The sequence below is a fragment of the Sylvia atricapilla genome, chromosome 3, assembly GCF_009819655.1.
Source record: "Sylvia atricapilla isolate bSylAtr1 chromosome 3, bSylAtr1.pri, whole genome shotgun sequence".
Lineage (NCBI taxonomy): Eukaryota > Metazoa > Chordata > Aves > Passeriformes > Sylviidae > Sylvia > Sylvia atricapilla.
In genome coordinates, this window is record NC_089142.1 from 24301363 (window position 1) to 24322570 (window position 21208).

At 36.9% G+C, this 21208-nt stretch overlaps 1 protein-coding gene across 1 annotated transcript in view; it reads right to left on the reverse strand.

Moving 5' to 3' along the window:
- Positions 1-1755: 1755 nt before the first annotated feature.
- Positions 1756-21208, reverse strand: part of BMP5 (bone morphogenetic protein 5) — a 55072-nt gene continuing 35619 nt past the window's right edge. Inside the window, exons 4-7 of the mRNA XM_066314956.1 lie at positions 15761-15958; positions 7823-7899; positions 5857-5967; positions 1756-2229 (exon numbers count right to left, since the gene is read on the reverse strand). Coding sequence (XP_066171053.1) covers positions 2080-2229; positions 5857-5967; positions 7823-7899; positions 15761-15958 — 536 coding nt within the window. The 3' untranslated portion in view covers positions 1756-2079. The remainder of the gene's footprint in view (positions 2230-5856; positions 5968-7822; positions 7900-15760; positions 15959-21208) is intronic.

Here is a 21208-nt window from a genome sequence, read left to right on the forward strand (position 1 = left end):
ATATTACTTAATGTACCCAAAATTTAGTATCCATCAAATTCCATTTAGAATAAATTGAGTTCAAAAAAGCATATCCACCTACCCAATTTATATAAAAACCCAGTAATTTTTTGAAGACAGCAGAGGAGATTGACTTTTCTAAAATGGTAATTCAGATGCAGACCTTTTTTCTTATACATTCTTGCGCATGAACTTCAGCTAAATGTAGATATGTAGGTAATGTCAGTATAAAATACAGATGGGAGTGTAAAATGGAACTGTTCTATTAAGGCAAAGGAGCTCCCAAGGCTGAAATCAGAACTGCTATTTTTTTTTTTTAATTGAGTGTATGCAAAGAACAGATTTATGTATTACTCCAAGTGCAAGATAAAATAAATTAGTTTCTGCGAAAACGACAGCTGTCTATTCATATGCATACACACAGTCACACACATGCTGATTTTATCAGTCTGTAATCATCTGAGTTTTCTGAGATGTTTTAAATAACCAGAGAAGTCAGATTTTACATGAACAGACTGTCTAAGAAGAAACTTATAAATCCTATCCATTTTTTAGCAGCTCTTTGAGAATGGTTTAAAGGAATCATTTTTAATGAAGGCAGTTCACGATAAAAGCATATACTATAATTAGCCACATAATAGAGAGAAAAACATTTCTATTTTCCCATTTTCATAACACTAAAACAAAGGGGTGCTCAAAGACATTAAGTGTAATTAACTCATAATAAACCTGTGTGTAGTGGTGATGGGAATGGTAATTTGTAATTGGTTGTGTAATTCACTGTCAAAGGGTTTAACTTGAGGCCAAAATTTATTGGAATGAAAAAGTTATTTAAATGGATTTAAGAACCCCTAAAGTTACAATAGTTAATGCTAAATAAAGAGAAAAGCATCCAACATTGAATCTTATTATTTAAACCAATCCCCACCTGATAGAAAAGCAGATGGGACTGCAAGTCGGCTGCAAGTTACACAATATCTTCTTATGAAGGGTGTTTTTTATCTTTTCCTGAAAACAGCCACCATCAGGCATAATATTTTTGATTTAAAAAGTGACAACTGCTGCACCCCCTGTGCCTTCCCTTGCACACTCATAAAACACACCCAGAAGTGGGAGCTAAATAAAGCAAAGCCCTTCCACACCATGTATTCTGTATATTTTGTGTATATAGTAACTTGTATATGTAATGGGAAGGCTTGTGTGGTTTTTTTGCTTGATTTTGGCTTGTTTTACACTATTATAAAAATAGTTATAAAAATACCTGCCAGAGCAGTGTCATCATAGATAAGAAACTGATATGATGCAAAGTAAGAATGTCGTAGTTCAATTTTTAGGGTTAACTTGGAAAGTCATTGATAGAGACAAGAGTCTGTCTACATAGAATTTCTGAAGCCTGGAGCCTTTTGCAAACTCTGCAGCTCACAAGCCAAAAAGTAACATACTCCTCCAGTTACACTCAACTTGTTAAAGAAAATAGTTATAACAATTATGTGCAAATTTTTTTAGCTGCTATTAATTTACTTAAGCACTGTTCAACTTTTAACTTTTTCTAATGGAGCAGAAGTTCTAAAAGAAAAAGTATGTTTAGCTGAGCAGTTTTGTTTAGTTTTTTTCCTCCGGTGCCTTTTTCTAAATAAATACCCTGCCACAGTTTTTATTGGCATAATATGAACAAATGCATTTTAGTTCCTCTAACAATACAAAGCAGTTACAGAAGATCTGGAGTTCCTATTTAAAAAAAAATTCTATACAAAAAGGCTTTACTTTACAATACTGAAGAGAAATGGGATAAAGCAGATTTCAGTATGGTCAATTGATAAAATTAGTTTGTGAACTTCTACTGCATAGTGAGGTGACCCATTAAATAAATGGTTCTGAAATTTTGCTCATACAAAAGAAACTATATACTTTTAAATAAATAAAAGCTACTATATACATTATACTGTACAATTAAATGAGAGACGACATGAAATGGAATAAATTTAGGCCTGCCTTTTCATCAGCAAGGCTCATATCTTGACTCTATTACAATTTTGAATAAACCCCTCTGCTTTAGATTATTATTTTTTTTGTTTTGTTTTAGTGGCAGCCACATGAACGCACCACCATATTCCTGTATTTTTTTAAGATAACATTGGAACTGTCATCAAAGTAGAGCACGGAGATTGCGTTCAGTTTTGTTGGTGCACAGCATGGCTTTGGTACATGATCAGGGAACATCAAGTGAACCTGAAAGACAGATAAATACATAGCTCATATATCAAACAGAGAGGTGCAAGGACAATGTCAGTGCAAAGCATGTCTTTGCAATTCAGCAAGGGCTGTGGTCACAAATTTTCCTCGGTTAGCAACTTTCAAGTACGGCTTACCTCCAGCACATTTTTCTGATTTCAATTGCGCGGGCAGAGTTATACAATAAAAGCAGATGGAGAGACTAATAAGAAGTGGCCAAGACAGAAAGTTTGCTTTCAGATGAAATTTAGAGAATTGGAGTTAGGCAGCTGCTCAGGAGAATATTTAAACGTATTGTCCATACCATCTTTGCTGAGGGCAGGGCATAACATGAAGCAAAGGCTCAAGCCTCAGGTCTCACCAGGACCCCAGCATGAGCTAAAATGCTTTCCTGTGTTGGGGGCTCAGCGTGGAGGAAAATCTATTGCAGACAGCAAAGGTTGCGCAGGCAAAGCCTCGTAACAAAACTGTTTTCAGCCTATGAAATGGTAAGATGTGGGGTGTGAGATAGTATGAGTGCATTTTAAGGTCTTATCTAGGTATCAGCGGATCCAATTCTACTTCCACTGAAATAAAAATCAGTTTATAAGGTGGGTGCCAGCTGGACAGAATATTTGAGGTAGGGGCTGAGGCAGAGAAGTATTTATGTTCACCAGGCTGACATATATCAATAAAAGGTCAAAGCTAAAAAAAGCAATTTTGAAAAGTGTCCCAGAACAAGCAAGATCTAGTGGAAATAAAATGAGGGAAATACAAGTTCTTTATACTTGAAAGAAGGTTGGATGCAATATTCCACACATGCTGAAGACTTGGAAACTGGGGAGGCCAGAGAAGAGGGAGTTGTAATAGAGAGGGCAAGAGATTATTAAGGCATGGATGAAGACTTCAGCAGTAATAGGTTCTGTTTGTATGTTAAGTCTTTGCAAATCTGTTAGAGCCATCTGTCTTGCAATGATATAAATGCAGAGCCTTTGCCAGAAAACAGAGAACAGTCTATCAGGAAACGATTTTTACATAACAGTTACCATGAGAAAGTCCTTTGAAATGAGCAATAATAAATCCTGAAGTAGCTGTTTTGTAACAGTTTGGACACACATTTAAAAACTATTTAACAAATGAATAGCAAAGCACTGGAGAAAAAAATGATTGTGTCTGACCTGGGCATATGTTTGTCCAGCCATAAATCCTGGTCCCACCAGCCCCTGCCATCCCTGATAGAAGATCCATGGCCCCACAATATCCCCATGGAAGTGATGTTCACAGCTTTTTCAAATGTTTACCCCAAATTCAGTGCAAGTCAACCTGATGATCCACTGCCTTGCATGACCAGGAAGTCAATGCTATCCCATGCCTGTTCTGAGGAGGATGCAGGAGAGAAGAAAGTTTATAGAGCTCATTAAATGCATCCTATTGGTTATTTACATGCATCTGTATTGTCTGTTTGCCTGAGTTCAGTTGCAGAAAAACAAGAGAGAGAGAGAGAGAGAGAGAGAGAGAGCGAGCTACTGGCCTGTATTCTTGTTACAAAAGAAAATAAAAAAGGATCAGTAAAGTCTGGAGGGGTACCAAGGAACAATCACTTCCCAACCCAAAGAGGAGGCTTTTTCAGAATGGTGTAATCAGTATGGCCAGGAGGTGACTGCATTTGGATTAGGGTGGAGCATATGAATAATTGCTTCCCAAGCCATCCCCATATGCACACCTTATGTAAATCTGAATTTCGTATAATTTAAACCAGAAAGCATTCAACTACTGTTATCTAATTTATGTACAGCTAAAACGTAATTGGCCTCATGATTTTTTGGCTGCACTGAATGCATGTATAGTACATGCAAAGGGAGACACACAATTCCAAAATATCCATAAAAAGAGGAAAAATTAAGTATCCAATTTAAAAAAATAGGACAAACTACACACATTTCTTAACAATGGGAAAATAACCATTTTTGGACAGGAAAGACACACAAAAGAAAGTAGCACTGAGCCAACTTTTATTTAACAGTCCATAATTGCAGGAGAGAACTCTAACCTGGGGATCTCAGTGATATTGGCAACTTTTCTGGACAATGTTTGCATAATACTACACTATTGCTTTGCTGGCCTACTTCTTTTCAGCTCAGGGCTGCAGATATGCTGTTCTTCATTGTCTTCTAATATTCTTTGCCAACTGGCATTTTCTATTCCCTTTCACCTGAACTCCTTCACACACTTCTACTTATTTTCAGCCTCTGACATTTTGCCTTCTTTTTGTAAATCTTGCTGACTAGAATTCTAGTATAGAGGAATAATGTTGCATTGGTGACTGAACTTGGAGAACATGAGTAAATGAAAAACTGAATGAAAGGGAAAAGGTCTCAGCACATGCTGAGTTTTTGAAAATGTCCCTCTCATGCAGAAATACTTAGTTTTTACAAACAGAACCCTTATTCCATCAGAAAGAAATAAAAATTTATTTTTATTTGTTTGCTTGCTTGGTTTTGGTTTTTTTTTGATGTGGAGTTTAAATTTGAGGGGAGTGTTTGTCCCAGGTAGTAACTCCACTCATTTCTCAAGGGGAAAGGCTTTTCAGGCCCAGATTTTAATGTGAAAATAAAAGAAAAAAATCATTGTCCTTGGACAGACTCATCAGCATAATATGACTGTCAGGATACCTCACCATTATCATTTTAAATCAAATGGAATCTTAAATCCATGTTTCCCTAATCTCAGTTGAGTGCCTTGAACTTTCCAGAAACTCACTGGGGATGACAACCCTTTCCTGTTCTCATTTCGTGCTGTGACTCCCTCCTTGTGTATTATCTCTCTTTTCTCTCCTTCTTAATCATTCTGCTAATACCAGTGCTATTCAGAGCCAGTTCTTCAGCTGGCACAGGTGAAAAATCAGTTTTTGACAAGACTGACCAGACTTTGGCCTCACAGCATTACATTCAGTCATAGTCTAAAGGTCATGATTACTGTAGCTGAATGCTGCTGGGGTAGAGGAGGCCTAGCCAGCTGCCTCAACTAAGATCATCTTTTTGGCTGCTACAGCTGAGGCACAGGACTAACATAAGAATTAGCAGAGGCAGAAATCTGGCTGCAAATCCCCTTTTACATGTACCAGGCAGAGCAACAGATCCAAACACACTTATTTTTAAATTGCATTTGTAAGCCAGGCATGACTGAACACAATTTCTTACATGAAAATGCATCTGTTTGCAAAGCTTCACATTGAATTATAGTGTAAGAATCTCTGCCAACAGTTGACAACAGAGGTCCACAGAGTGGCCAAGTGTCATCATTTCTGGAAGGTATAACATGTAGATGTTAACTTTGAGCTTCAATAAGCTGCAAAAACTCTTGGAAGTCAGACCAAGGGGCCCCTTTGGTTCCTGTCTACACAATTCTCCAGTAATATAACACAGTCTTCTCATGTGCTATTGCATTTGAAATGGAGGTGAAACCTACCAGACAGGCCACTGTGAGCATTTCATCCTCTCCCCAACAAAATCATGAAAGCAGGTTCTGAAATGAGTTATGATTTACCCAGAAATAATCAAAATTCAATAGTGGTAAGCAGAAGAGTCAGACTGAGCAAAGACAGAAACAACAGCATAGGCAACTATAACAGAGTCAGAGGCATACCAGAGTCTGAACAATGGCATGGTTTGTTGCGTTCATGTGGGCATTGAGGGGGAAGGAACACTCTCCATCACAGTAAAATGCAGCATAACCCTCCGGTGCAATAATCCAATCCTAAAACAGGAACAAATAAACCCACTCATTATATTTTCTCACTCAGGGAATTTATAACTATATCAAACTAAGATTTGCTCAATGACAAAATGAACTTCAGAAGGTGGCATGTGAAATGAATGGGATTTCTTTAAAAAAAATTTGTTTGCTTTGTTCATGCAAAATTGAGATGAAAATTAATTAAACCTAAAACCTGTACTGAATACCAACTAGTGAAGCTATAAAGGAGATTAAAATATATTTGCAGAAAACTTTTTCTTTCCAGACTAAAAATCTTGAGCACTTATTGGTGCAACAAAAGCAATTAAAATGCATTCTCTTTCTTCAGCATACTATTAAATGTATTATTGCATGAGACCAAGCATTACTAGTGATTACTTGTTGGCATGTCAATGAATCATACATTTTCAGTATTTCAAGCAACACAGCATGGGCAAAAGACCACAAGAGGGAAAATATTTTAAAATGTTAATGAAAGCTGTGTGTTTAGTTTGCTGAATTCCTCCTCTGTCAGGTAATGGACATGCTGTAGGAAGGGCAGAGAGGATAGAGTAGCTACTTCTTGGGATTTGTACCTTTTTTTGTGTGTGTGTATCTTATTTCATTCCATGTTTCACTGATCAAATATTGTACAGTGTAGTATTGTATTGTATTGTACAGCTTTCCAGCTGAAACTTTAAGTTCTTACAGTAGTCTAATTGTTAAAAATAGATTTTCTTTTCTCTTTGACTGCAGTGGCCACTATGGCTACTGATCTGAGAGCCTAGCATATCTTGGAGCATACCAGAATTTATTGTTAAAAAACTCAACAAGAAAACTGTTGATATCTGAAAAAAACCCTACCCTGTAATCAGGAGACAATGGCTCATTTGTTCAGTGGCCTGAGTTCAATACCACAAGCCTGCTCTGTGGCCCTGGACAGGGTAATTACACTTTGCAGACTTGGGAAAACAGCTTCTGCCTACTTCTTCAGGCTGCTGTGGGGATAAATATACTACAAAATATCAGACAGCTTAATAAGACCATAAGAGAATCTGAGCTAGATACATAAAGGATGATCTGTCACTAAAGAAATAGCATGCTTTTTCTCCTCACAGACTTGTTCTGCTCCTGGAGAGTTGTTTTAAAATAATTCAGAGAAATGTGAAATGCACAGACAACCATCCATGAGTTCTTACCTACAAATGCAATAGTTATAGGCTTGCTGAAGGCCTTCTTGTTCTTTCTTTACTGAGAGTTACTTGCTTTCTGGGAAAAAACCCTAGAGTGATCTCTATTTTTTTTCCCCATAATGCCCTGCCTCTGACTTCATGACCTTTTACTGCAAGTATGTTTTTTTTTTTGTTACTGTATGGCAGGATGAGTTTTCCTCAAAAATTACATCAAATTAGCTACGGTATCATAAAGATCACTGAGCAGTGATCCAAGATTTATTTTCCTGAGGACCCTACCCTAGTGAAATCTCTATGACCTGCAGCAGAGAGCACTGAACAAGGGAGGTTTAGATCTGAGCTAATGAAAATTTAAAATGTTTCAATACTTGCTGTGAGGATTTTGGTTTCATTTACTGCAGATCCACTCATCTCCTGAGTAGCAGTTTAAATGTATCTTTATGTGAATGAATCCAAATCATAAAGCTGCTAATGAATGCAGTATCTTTGAGATGAGAGCTTAAAAAGGTAAAGTTATAGTGATTGCAATACTGATAAGGATTTGTTACAAAATGCATTTAAAGAACTTGTCTGTCATCATTGTAATACCGATTTCCATAAAGAAAACAGAGTGTAAATGATGGGGGACTTCTAAACAGATTGTCCCAGTTTGAACTTTTAGGAAACAGCATTTATGATCTTACCTGCCATCCTAAGTCTCGGAAGCTCACATAAAGTTCATGTTTCTTACATGCTTGCTTTTGCTCGCTTGTGTTGTAATCTACAGAAAGTAAATAAATTATTTGGAAGCATTGCTAGAACTACAAGTTTTAGCTATTTCTGAGATCCTTACCAAGCTGTACAAAGGAAAGGAAAACCATACTGTCATTTATATTCCTAGGGTTAGTTGTAAAGGCAATGCAAGCCTGGAAATACAGAATCAGCATAGGGAGATTGATACAATTTCTGTACACTGGCAATATAGTGCATACAGCATATGGGGAAACAGCTTCACAAAATGTCTGTTTCCTGACTAGCTGGATAACATCTCTAATAATATCCACACAGGTAATCAAAGAGGACAAGTGAGAGCCTGATCCAAAATACAGGGAAATACAGAAAGAAAGTAGCCTAATTCAAAAGATGAATTAACAACAATAAAAAATGTCCCAAAACAAGGGAATTTCAAAAAGTCTCTTAGTTAAACACATAGTGGCACATATTATACTTGTAAATTTTTACCATATATTGTGGAAATATTCACCACTTGATGATCTTTAATTGCTAATAGTAATGTAAGCAAGTAGAGTAACAAGTGCTTTTTAAAGGACTGAAAGCTCACTGTCGGAAGTGTGTTAGGATAGAAGGACACCAAGAACCTTCCATACATGCTTCTGAATGACAACCTGACTCCTGGAGAAATTCTAGTACTTGTTCCTTATTGCTCCTAAGTCAAAGGAAAGGAAGAGAACAGGGTCATGCCTTCATCACCTTAGCCCCCATAGTTGGTTTATAGACCTATGCATGTGATGCCGTAAATGAGGCGTGTGACAGAGCAGGGAGTACAGCCTGTCTCCTCTGTTTCCAATTCAAGAATGCTTAAGGAGACTTTTTTGAACCAAAATAACCATCCTGGAGAAAAAAAGGATTCACAAAAAAATTCACAACAAGAAAACCAACCAACCAAAATTCCACTAAGCCCTAACAAGGAAGATGTGGAAAAAGAAACAAATATTTCTGTTTCAGAGAAGTAATATTTTTAGGCACATTTCTTTTTAACATTATAACACTTGAGACTGAAATGGGAAGGTCTCTGAAAAATTTCAGAATAATTAAGACTCGGAGACAAACTGCTTTTTCATATAAAATGAAAGGACCTTCTACAGTCTATGAACTAATCCGTGTAGTTCTCCATCATCTTTTCAGAAAACTCTTCCAAATATATATGTCCTAGAGGAGCTTTTCTGCAAATTTGTCAAGTGCTTCTTGTCAGCCATCCTGATGCCTGCTGCCATTGCTTCTCCATGTTCTCCTCAGCTTCTCTGTGTCTTTCCAAATATGTGATGGCCACAACCAAACACAGTATAAAATAAAGAAAAATAGTTATTTCAGGCTTGTTTTCTAGTAATATAACCCAGAAGAGGAGTTCTGCAGTAAAACCACACTGTCAAGTAATCAGCTTCCAGACTTTATTCTAATATATTCCTACCTTATCAGCCTTAGGAGTCTGTTGTAATTATACAAATCAATGAATAAAGAATAGATTGGGGGTAGGATGCTGATGAGAACTGCAGCATGATGGGGCTGCAGCAACCATGGTGGAGTAGAGTTAAGGTTCTGAGGGGCGACATCAACAACAGCATTCCAACCTGTTGCAAGTCAAACAAATATGGCACAAATCCATTGTGGTTGTCTAGGAAAACCTTGACTGAAACCAAATTCAAATAGGAAGAAAAACTAACGCTTAGTCGGGATCAACCACACAGAAATAATATAAACATATTGCCTGTGTATGTAGGGATGGATGTTAGGAAAGCTAAAGCTTAGCTGGAGTTGAAATGTGAGGGATGTGAAGGTCAACAAGAAGCACTTCTACATGCACATTTATAGCAAAAGGAAAACATAAGAAAAATACAGCTTTGTTGTTCAGTAGAGCAAAGGACCTAGCAACAATGACTCAGAAGAGGTTAATGTAGTCAATGACTTCTTTGTGCTGTTCTTTACTGGCAAAATTTACCCTCAGGACTCCCAAGTCCCTGACCCTACTGGCTTCAGCTCTACCCACAGTAAAAGAGATAGAGTTAGGAATCGGTTAAGCAGCATGAAGATACATGAGTCCATGTGAGCAGAAAGGATGAATTTCAGGGTGGGGAATGAGCTGCCCAACACTGCAAAGCCACTTCCTGGTCTTTTTGAGCATTCATACACTGAAAGACATTTCCAATGTTTCAAAATGGAAAATGTCACACCCATCTTCAAGAAGGCAAATCAGCTTAACCTCAGTTTCTGGGAAGTTTTTGGAACAAATTCTCATGGAAACTGTCCAGGCACACAAAGAACAAGAAGGTGTTTTGTGAACAGTCAGCATGAATTTATTAGTTCAAACTGTGCCTAACCAACCTGACTGTTTTCTGTGCTGATCTAACTAGCTTTGTGGGCTTTTGAAGAGCTCTGGGTGTTGGTCCCTTTGCTTTTAGGAAGGTTTTGGATATGGTCTCCCGTAGTGCTCCTTGAGTCAAATTGGTCAAACCAATCAATAACTTTGATAGGTAAGAATATAAAGGGAGGAAACTTGTCTAGGTTGCTGGGCCCAAATAGCTGGGATCCAGTGGTATAAAGTCTACCTGGCAGCTGGTTACCAGAGAGGTCCCTAAAGGACCTGTACTGGTATTAACATCTCTTTTAGTAGCTTGGACAATTGAACAGAATGTGTTCTCAGGAAGTTCACAGAGAATATGAAATCTGGGAGGAGTGCTCCATCATCCAAATTACCAATAAAAGGTTGGACTGAACCAGAAGACACTCGACAGGACGTCATTCGAAATACACGATTTTTTCTCTTATTGGTAACATCCTCTTTGAATGGGCTTTTTCTTTATTTTTTTAACAGGCTGTGTACCTACTTGCTATTGAATATATATGGGCCAAATATGACTCCCAAAACTGCGTCAAAAGCTGTCCACAAGTTATGATACGTACATTTGCAATACTAAATAAGCATCAGAGATGTTAAGCTAGGCTCTCTCAGCTATGATACCTCAAATCCTCATAGTTTTTAAAGAAAAACACTGTGTTCTCTCCCATGGTATTTTTCTATACCTTCAATGACATTCATTAAAAGATCCCCACATATAGCTGGTTATGTGTTGCCATTTCAGATACTCTCAGCTGTGCCAGGGCATGCAGGATCAAAAAAATATACACCCAGATCCCATGGGATATCTATGTCTTTTTGGAGTAGCAACTGGAAGCAAGGCAGGATGCCCTAGGACAGCTCAATTTTTCAAAAATCTATGTGTCTTTAATACAACCAAAATCCGTGAGTCATACCTTGTACTGAGTTGTCTGTAATAATCTAATGGGATTTGCACACACTCTAGAAGTACAGTGAAGGTAGTTGAAAGTAAAGGGACTTTAAAAAAATGAAGCTGTGTTCACTGATCACTCCTCACAAGGATCTATACATTCATGTTCACTAACATCAGTGCTCATAGGAGGTGAATATTGAGCTTCTCTGGCCCAGCTATTAGAGGTAATTTAAAACTCATACATATAGAAAACTAGCCACTTTGCAAAAAAACTGCAACAGATAAATGTGGAAAAGATGCACATGAGAAAGCCAGGAAACTCATGAAATGGATTTTAAAGCACCCAGACAGGCAAACAAACGAAAGCTGAAGATTGTGTTTTTACCAGCTTTGTCTGAAGTGACATTTTCATATTCAAGAACATGTACAGAAATTCTAGAGCCAGGATGTAGCAGAAGTTCCTACAGTTAAAGGTGAAAATCTGAATAATATATATACAAGCCATTACACAGATGTCATCACTGTTGTGATATTCCGAGCCATTTGAATATAGGTTCGAATTATATGTAGTGACACCAGAACACCTGATAAAATGGCCAGTGTGCACAGACTGTAAGACATCTAAGTCATTCACCTACGAAGAAAGTGAGACTCAGGAAAGTCTGAATTCCTTGAATACTATCTTTCATGTAAGATAAATGTTGTGTGCAATATAACATTTTATTTAAGCATCAAATGTGACATTTATAATAAAATGTGGTGCTAAGGATTCAATTTTACACACTGTAGCTTCAAGGCCCATATTCTTATTCTGTCAAGAATCAAAACCGTGAGCTATTGTGACTGAGAAAACATTGTTTCTCAGCTATTCAGGGACTGCAGTTGGAATCTAAACCCCTACATAGCCAAAGCCGTGGAAGGCGGTAAAAAAATATAAGAAATTTCATTTTTTCCAGGGGAAATAAAGACATAAAAACATGCTTGTACAAACTATTACAATAGTTTACTATTGCAAATAATAATTTACTAATTTACTATTGTAATACTAATACAATTACTATATTTTGGATCAGTTAGCATAACACCATTCAGTAGCATACACAAAATGTAGCCTTAAGTACTCTTTCTGATTTTATCTCCATATGAACAAAAATTATGCAGCTTTCTTTTTTTAGTTTGCTGGTGTAAGTCACTCATCAGTATTTAAATGTGGATGTTCTCCAGTGCCCAGTTACACTGTAACTCTTTTTAGACAATACTAAAAAAATTAAAATCAAGTCAGCTTTTTTTTTAGTGGAGAGTTATGTAACATACTTTGGAAACAACCTGCCTGGTTTTGGTTTGGGGATTTTAATTATTTTTTCTTCTATCTACAGTTTGACAAAAATAAAACTAGACAAATAAGAAGGGGTTTAATACTCTGTGCATGGCAGGCCTGAATGTTAAGCTTAATTCTGTCTGTCTTGACACTGTATTGATGTCATCTGCTCTTGAACTTCTTAGCAGCACAGGGATGATTGTCTGTCAACAAGTTCCCAGGCATTATAATAATGGATACATAAGATTGTTTTTTTTCTTCAAATTGTGATTGTGTATATGACAGATCACAGAATGTAAGTTGGAAGTGACCTAAAAGATCATCTACTTCCAACTGCCTTGCTAGGGGCTGGGACTCCCCTTATTTTCCACTAGACCAAGTCTCTTCCAACCTCAACCAATCTATGACTTCATGAAACTTCATGAACAATTTTAAAAAATCTTGTCCTTTGGAAAGGAAGAGCTGAGTTGTCCAGTGGAGCTTTCCTTTTTCACATGCTGAGAACACAGTAAGGGTAATTGCTGAAATCCAAGAACTTAAAAAATAAGAAGGGAAAAAGAAAAAATACAAAAGGCAAGAGGCAAAAGAAAGATTACAAAAGGCAAGAGCAAAGGGAAACAGGAGAAAAAAAAAAAAGAGGAAGAAAAAAGAGAAAGGGAAAAAAGAACAGAAAATTAAAAAGAATGAAGCAAGGAGGAAGTGAAGCCAAGATTGTGGTAAAGTTGAGACTGATGTATAAAGAGAGAAATATCAAAAATCTGTCATTTGTGAATGATAACATACCTATCTGGGTCTGGCTAAATTACCTCTGGCTATGTAAGTGTCAGTGTCTGTCCTAGATGCTGTAGATACAAGATTATGGAAGAAGCTTAGAAACAAAATACCTAAATCACAAAATTATCTTTGCCTGTCACTGTGTCAAGTGTCTTTCATCAAGGAGTGAATGAGAATTAAATATAGTCTATTGACAGTCTTCCATTAGAATGATGATGGGCAAAAGTCTTTGATTTTTACCCAAAAACTTTTGTGTTTAAATATGAAGACATGAATTATATTTTTGAAGTTCTGTTCATTACTGAAGCTGTAGAGAACTTGGACAATTAGCCTTCTCCACAAACCTGAAGGGATGCAGTGTATCACCCAGATCCTGGGGCTGGACAAGAGATGAAAAAGAGCATAGCTTTTCTCTGATAACAGGGAGAACATAGCATTTCTCTGATAGCACTGAAGGGACTATATTCTGAAAAGACTCAGAGATCAGAGAAATAAGAACATGTTCTCTTCTCTGTGTCTAACAGTGTCTTTTTCACACACTGGTGACATCTGGATAGAACCTGTACATTGCCTTTGTAGCCTTCAACATGGCTCATTCACGGTATTTCATAAGCATTGTTGCAGTAGTTATTAAAAGTGTTCTGGATCACCCATGGTTGGAGGAGTCCAGTGAGAGATCATTAATGACATCCAAGTAAAAGGAGTTTATTTGTGATGTGGGGACTGTTGAGGCAAACTGCAAGGCAGGAAGGAGCGTGGAATGTGTTTTGCTACAGTGCAGGAGCTACACCTCCAAGAAATTTTGCCACAGAGGATGCTCCTATATGAAGCTGTGTTCACTTATTTACCTTCAGCATTGCCATCTTTTCCAGCCTGCCTATATCTTGCTGCCTCCCTCTCCAGACAATGGTCAATGCCTCTGATTTTCATGCAATTTCATGTGCCACTGCTTCTTAACCTGATCTTGTTTTAGCAGTATGGTTTTCTTGAACTGCAATCTCTTTTGAAAGAGATCTGCCATGGATCAACATACGTAGTGGTGTACTCTATGCTTATGTAGACCTTAAAGTGATTAGGAGAAAATTTGTTTCATAATGTGCAATTCACTAGGGATATTCTGATTTTTCTTGTGTTACAACAGGTCTAGAGCACAACTGGATGCACAGACAAGTTGAGAAGTATTTTGAGACTTAGAGATAACTCTCTCTTTGGTAATTCTTATGTCAATGTAACTTGCCAGCATGTGATAAGGCTGTGTTTTTCCCAGGTTAAACCAGCAAGGAGCTTGTGTTCAGCTCTCTTGCTATAATCAACGAGGCTTAAGAAATCTGTTCAATTCTCATTTTTTCATGCACTAGATACTCTGGATTAAATCTGAAAGTGTGATATTTATATTTAGGTATCTTTTGTGTTTAGGTGTATTATCCCTTCACCCAAAATAATGTGATTATCAAAATTAGCAGACTTTCCAGGGAATATGAAAATTTATTTAAATAATTTCTTTGATTTCTTAAGCAATTTAGCAGTAATTTTTGGTTGTTATGGTAAAATTATCTTTCTGCAAAAGGTCTGGGAAAGGCTTTTGCATTGCATTAGTCTCTAGCCTGTCTCTATCAAGGTTATGAGACAGATATAAGTAATTGCTCATAATATTGCTCATAGCACTTCTCCTCAAATAGGTGAGTCCCACCCTGATGCTACATTCCTTCCACCAAAAACTGATTTGTTTACTTGTAGACATCCATGGGATTAAAGAACAATACTCATATTAAGGCTTTGATATGCTGTTATTAAATCTGCCATGCTTCTAGAAAGAAACAATTTCACACCTTTTTCCCGAAATGTTTGTTCAAAAGTGAGAATATTTAGAAAGTGACTTTGTGCCTTCAGCTGAAAGGATTGTTTCAGGAACAACTGGACAAATATTTATTCCAGGCTCTAAAGCAATTAAGGACATTTTCATGTGCATTATCGTCACTACCTTTCAGGAAAGGGACGAAAGCCACTCCATAGAGGGATATATTTTGTATTTACATCATTACTTGTCAACTGGTCTGAACTCCTAAACAGTGTATGATTTTTCAGATTGGTTAAGCTTCCTCATTTCCAGTATTGAGATTTTTGTGTTACATCTTGCCTTCTTCAGCTGAGAGGCAGTTTTGCTGAGGCTTCCTCGACAAGCCACAGGGGCACAATCCTTTTCTTCATCTCTATTTTTCACTTATGCATAGCAAAGATATCATCCAGTTGCATAAGGTGTAGGCTTAGTTTCAAGCTCAGACACAGCCTGTCTTAACCTACTTGGTAATATCACCCTCCTGGAGCTCATTACACATGTAATTGATCTGACCTACAGAAGGTAGACCAGGCTCAGGGCCAACACAACAAAAGAGGAGTGGGAACACTGTTTCTTACAGTTCAGCCAGTGGGTAGTGCCTTTTCGAGCAGTTATGACTGCATTGCATTTGAGCAGGTGCCCATACCTCCTATAAAAACACTATTAAATCATAGCTCCATCTTACCCCCAACACTTGGCATCCTAGAGGACTCCTGTTGACTACTGGATTTGTTGCGGTTCTGATTTTTCCTCTTATTGTTGGCTGCTCGGACAGAACGGAAAAGCACTTCACTTGCCTTGAAGAATGCAACCATGAATGGTTGCTTTGACTGAGGCCCGTGTCTTCCAACCAGGCCAGCAGATTTAACATTGATACTTCGACCTAAAAGCAGTGGAAAAAGTTAAAAAAATAAAAAAGTTAAAAAGTTAAATCAAGTTAAAAGGTGAAATTCTGCCTCTCCCAAAGACGCTGCAGGAGTTCAACTGCTGACTGAATCATAGCAAGGAATTTGCTGCAATCCTGAATTTAAATGTTTAGGAATCCTATCCACATTTTGTTGAACAGAACTTACAAAGACAAAAAGCTCAACAATTTGCAAAAGTTTCAACAGCTTTACAAGTACAATTCATTATTGCATAAAACTCCAGTCTCTGTGTGCTATATATGTTATTCATTACAGAGGTGTTTTAATTAAGTCTCATGCATATATCTACAGAACTGAAAAATAAATGAGCCCCATTAAAATCTATTTTCTATAGAAAGGATAATGTAGTGCAGTCTTCTAATTTTGCATTGTTTCAGTGGGATGTGGAACCCTATATTCTCAAAGCAAACCAGTAGCAAATAGAAGTGCAGATAATAAATATTATTCTACTTAAAAATAAATATTGTGCAATGTTACTCAAACTGATGTTCATTCACCAGTAAGGATAGGAAGCCATTCAGTTGTTCAAGAGAAGAGAGTTTGAAATATGTGTATTATTGACTCTGGTTCTGTTCCCAGGGGATGTGCATATTTCTTTAAAATATTTGTTCGGTCAGGACTATGTGGTAACCTCACTATGTTATGTGGTCTAAACCTCACTGAAAGAAAGGAAAGTAAAACAAGTCACTGAAACGGCATCAGTGACATTTTAGCAAATAAACCCTCACTCTTAACAGAATTTATTTTGGCAGCATAAACACTTTTGTGCGTATGTGCATTATGCAGAGCCCTCCAACCGTCAGAAAATGAGACAGTGTCATGTGAAGCTGTGCAGCTGTGCAGGGTGGGGACACAGAGGTCCTTTAAATGGGAAGGTAGGGGCACTGGCACCGTGTGCCGGGCGGCATTGGGGCGCCTCAGGATTCCTCTAAACCCACTGGAAAATTTGTTACGTGGGGAGCGAAGGAGCATCTGCCTCACAAATGTATAATGCTGTTAACTCAATCACCCTGAAAAAGAACTTGCAAACAAGCACAGGAGTAAACCTTATAGAAATAAGCATTTAAGTTTCCTTTTCAAACACAAACTTACAGTGGCAGCACGCCAGAGTCTATATTTCTTAAAAAAACTCTATCACTGGCGTAAATGAAAGAGGCAGTTTGATTTGTGGTTAAAGTAGTTTCCATTCTACTTCCACTGTAACAAATGTATTAATTCAGCTCAGACTTCCTCCTTCTGGCAGCCCTTTTGCAGTAAAAAGAGAAATTAGAAGTTCCAGCCAAATACCATACCTTGAACTGACCCACTTCAATACATAAACACTTTTACAACATGTTTATTCAGGTGTAGCACTTTAAATTGGTTTAAGATGTTTCCAGTGACAGAGAATCCAGCAAAGGCAAGAGAAGAACTGAGAAAGTTAGCAGTTATGGAGCAGAGTAATTGGCAACATATTCTGAACAATTTTGATAATTACTTTTTTGACTGGAAGGGAAAAATATATTGGTTGAAGCTTCTGATTTATTTTTAAATGCCTTTTTAGTCTTGTGTTCCTTTAATTCTTCTTTTCATATGTTTGAATTACTATTAAATAATTCAGTAAAATTAATTTCTCTATATTTCAATCTTCTGTTGCTAGTCAGATATGAAAAACCGTACACACTATTCTCTATTCATAACAAAATGGACAAGCTAGCTTCTTGCCACAAAGTTATACATTTCCCTTCATTTCTAGAGGGAATATTTTTACTATTATTCTTTATTTTTCATCCCAATGACTTTCAGAATTTTAATTTTATCTGTAAAATATTAATGTTCTATTGGTGGACATTTCAAGAATACTATCGAATTTATATATTGAGAACTGTAAAGGTGTGTGAAGCTTTTCTGAATTTAAATATAGGTTCTCTGAATTTACAATGGTGGATATTGTGTGCGAAGCAAAATATCCTTCAAACCAATGTGAACTCCCTTTAAAATAACTTTTAATATTATTAAGTTTCCTCTGGGTTTCCTTTAGACTTCAGCAATGAGATGGTTATTAAGATTCCACAAGTTAAGGCTTACTTGGTTATCCAGGGTATAGTGATATACTATAAAAAATTAATCCTGTAACCCACAGCTTTTTTTACACAGAGAAACAGCTTATGTGACTATATTCCTTTATGTGCTTGATCCTCTAAGCAGCCAGCATAAGTTTTTAAGACTTATTTGTTCAGTTCATGAATGGTACATGCACTGGATCTGCTTCTAGTGTAGAAGAAAACTTTTATTGACTTCTGTGGATACATTGTTAAATTTTTCTCTCTCCGTTTATCATATACCTTAGCTTAACTGCAACTTTCAGAAGATGAAGCAATCAAAATATACACTGCCCTTGAGACACTATATTTCTTCTGAGGAGGATCTCTGAACTGTTTGGTTTGGAAATTCAAACTACATGTGTTGTCTCCATTTTAGGTTGCTTCTTTTCAAAAGAAAGTTTGCATCTACGGAACTACTATTATCCTTTATTAAAAAAAGAAAAGAAAGGAAAAAAGAAAAAAAAATGGTGTACATGTGGGATATTTGCCTTCAGTCTAAAAAGCAGTGCTCCCTTTTGAACAGGAGATATTTCCAAACATTCTGCCTCTGAAAAGCATAAAACTTTCTGCCACAGAAGTAGCTCCATTGTGTGTGCCATGGTCTTGTTAGGTACTCCTTATTTTTGTTTGTAGTGGCAATTTCAGAATACATAAAAAAAAAAAAAAAAGAAATTACTCTATCCTGATTTTCCCCTTGTAGCAAAAAGTATTCAGGCTTAATTTTTGTAAGTGGTTTTAATCTATCATTTTTTGTAAACATTTCGAAAACTCTTGGCTTCAATGACAACTGAAAATCCAAGTCTCTCAGGCATGGGGTGTTTCCATACTCTGGCATTAAAGCAATACTTTCTAAAGTCAGCTGACTCCGGCTGACCTGCGTAACTGCCTAACTACACTTGGAGCTTTAGCCAGATGGAACTTGTAAAACCAAAACAGCAAGGTTTGTCTTTCTGTTTCTCTTGATCATCTCTGAACAATGTTGCTCAGCATCCTGAAAAATGGGTTTGGTTTTTTCCTTCCATCGTATCTTTAGTTCTGAGGATTTCAAAGATTTTCTTCAGATTTCAGAAGAAAAGAAGAAATTGACCAGCAATCTGCTAGTGCTTGCTCCCCTGAACTTAGCCACTGCAACTGCCTCTGCACCTAGGAAAAACCCCCAAACTACAAAAGATGGATTTACTCTGTGCAATGATAGTCCAGAGCCTTTGTATTCCTCACATTCTGGCATGGACTTCTCAATACTGCTCTGACAATTAATTATCTCTTCTACATACTGGCAGGTATATTTGGAGACTAAAGCTAATTTAAAGCATTATGTTTCAAACTTGCTGAACTCCTTAATCTTTATTCATAGGATTCTGAGTCTTTGGCAAGATACATTTGTTTGACTTGGCATTTAAACTTCTTTTTGGCTTTTATACTATTTGATAGTAAAGTGCCCTTAGCAGTTTGCATAAAAGCTTGCATGGAAGTTTGGGTTTGACTGACTGACCTGAATGAATATTATTTCCCTTTTCACAGTCTCTTCCCTAATAGTAAAGGAATCGCTGCTGCAGAAATGACTGTGAAGTTCAGCTTACAAGAAGGTCCTTTCCAACAATCCTGGCAATTTTTTGCTTTTTGTTTTTTCACCCATAAAATAGGAATAGCACTCAGAATGATAACTTCAGAGCTATTTGCTGTGTAACAATGTCTGCTTCAGTGCTGTCACATGCAGCCATATCATACAATTCTTTTCATGAGCTGATCAAGTTCCGTGTTTAAAGTTCATTTCTCCTCCAGCTGCTCCAAATGGAAATACAAGAGCTCTTCAAGCTTTCAATAACAATCCGCCTTGCAGTCTTGAACTGGAGACATATCCTTGTTTTTCATAACATTCAGAAAGCTGACTTTTTTGGGAATGCCAATATGTATGCCAATGACAGTAAGAGTTGTGCCTTGGCTTCACCTCCTCAGACAGCATATATTTTAAGTAAAATATTGATCAGACACTTATTTTGCAAGAGCTTTCAGTCGTTATGCATCCTAGCCAGATTTACACTGGCAACACAGCACAGTAAGTAATTCCAAAATCCATTATTTTGTCCTGAGTCATCAGCCTGCACCAAACCACTCATTTTGTTATGAAAAACAAGAACTTATTTACTTTCAAAAGTGTTCAAGAAGTCACAAAACACATTTTAGAGATTAACCACTACTACTAGGTCACAGTAGTTACTTTGGTAATAATTTTACTTACTGTACTTATATTTGTACTTAGAAATGAAAAATTTAGTGGTTCTGAGAATTCATTTCAACAGAGTTTGTTGAGCAGAAATTAAAATTCCAATGCCACCCCTATGTTTTCCTTCTTTTGGGGAGTGACATTTGAAATGAGCTTTGGAAAAGGCCTTATGAAGAAAGATTCTGAGCATCCAAGGTCCAGTAACATTTAATATTTGAGCAAAAAATGCCCATAGGCTCTGATATGAAAGCTCATACAGTAGTTTACAAAATTAGAGGGAAACTTTTGTAGTTTCTCATGCCTGAACATGAGACCAATGGGACTTGAAACAAAAAAATTGAGAGTTTGGCTACTTAAGCTTATTTTTAAATAAAGACCAGAGAAAGGCTAATAACGCCAACATCATGGTCCATATATAACACATCCTCAACACTCCAACTCTAAAGTATTTTTTACTGTCTCTATTGTATTATCTATATAAACTGTTGCACAAACTTTTCCTTTGGTGGACACATTTATCTGTAACAACATAAAATACGTTTTTGACACATGCTTTCTATGTTTTATTGACTCTTCTTCTCCCTGGAGGCTTTAAGGAATTCTGACAAATGGGTGGTCTTGGATGCTTTGCTCTGCCTTTCCTAGGCTTCATCGCTTTAGTCAAGACTAGATTCACCTTTTGTTTGTCAAATCTTAAATTTAGTTGTTTTTGCTTGGTTCATTTGAAGGAATTTTGTATATCTTTTTGTGTTAATTTGGGTATTCATAAAGCTGTTGAAGAAAGCATTTGGGAGCACATAAGGAACCCTGGTTTGCTATATAATAGGGCAGTACCATATATGCTTACACAAAAAAGTCAGATGTAATTATACACAAAAATGCTCTGTAAGTACTTGATT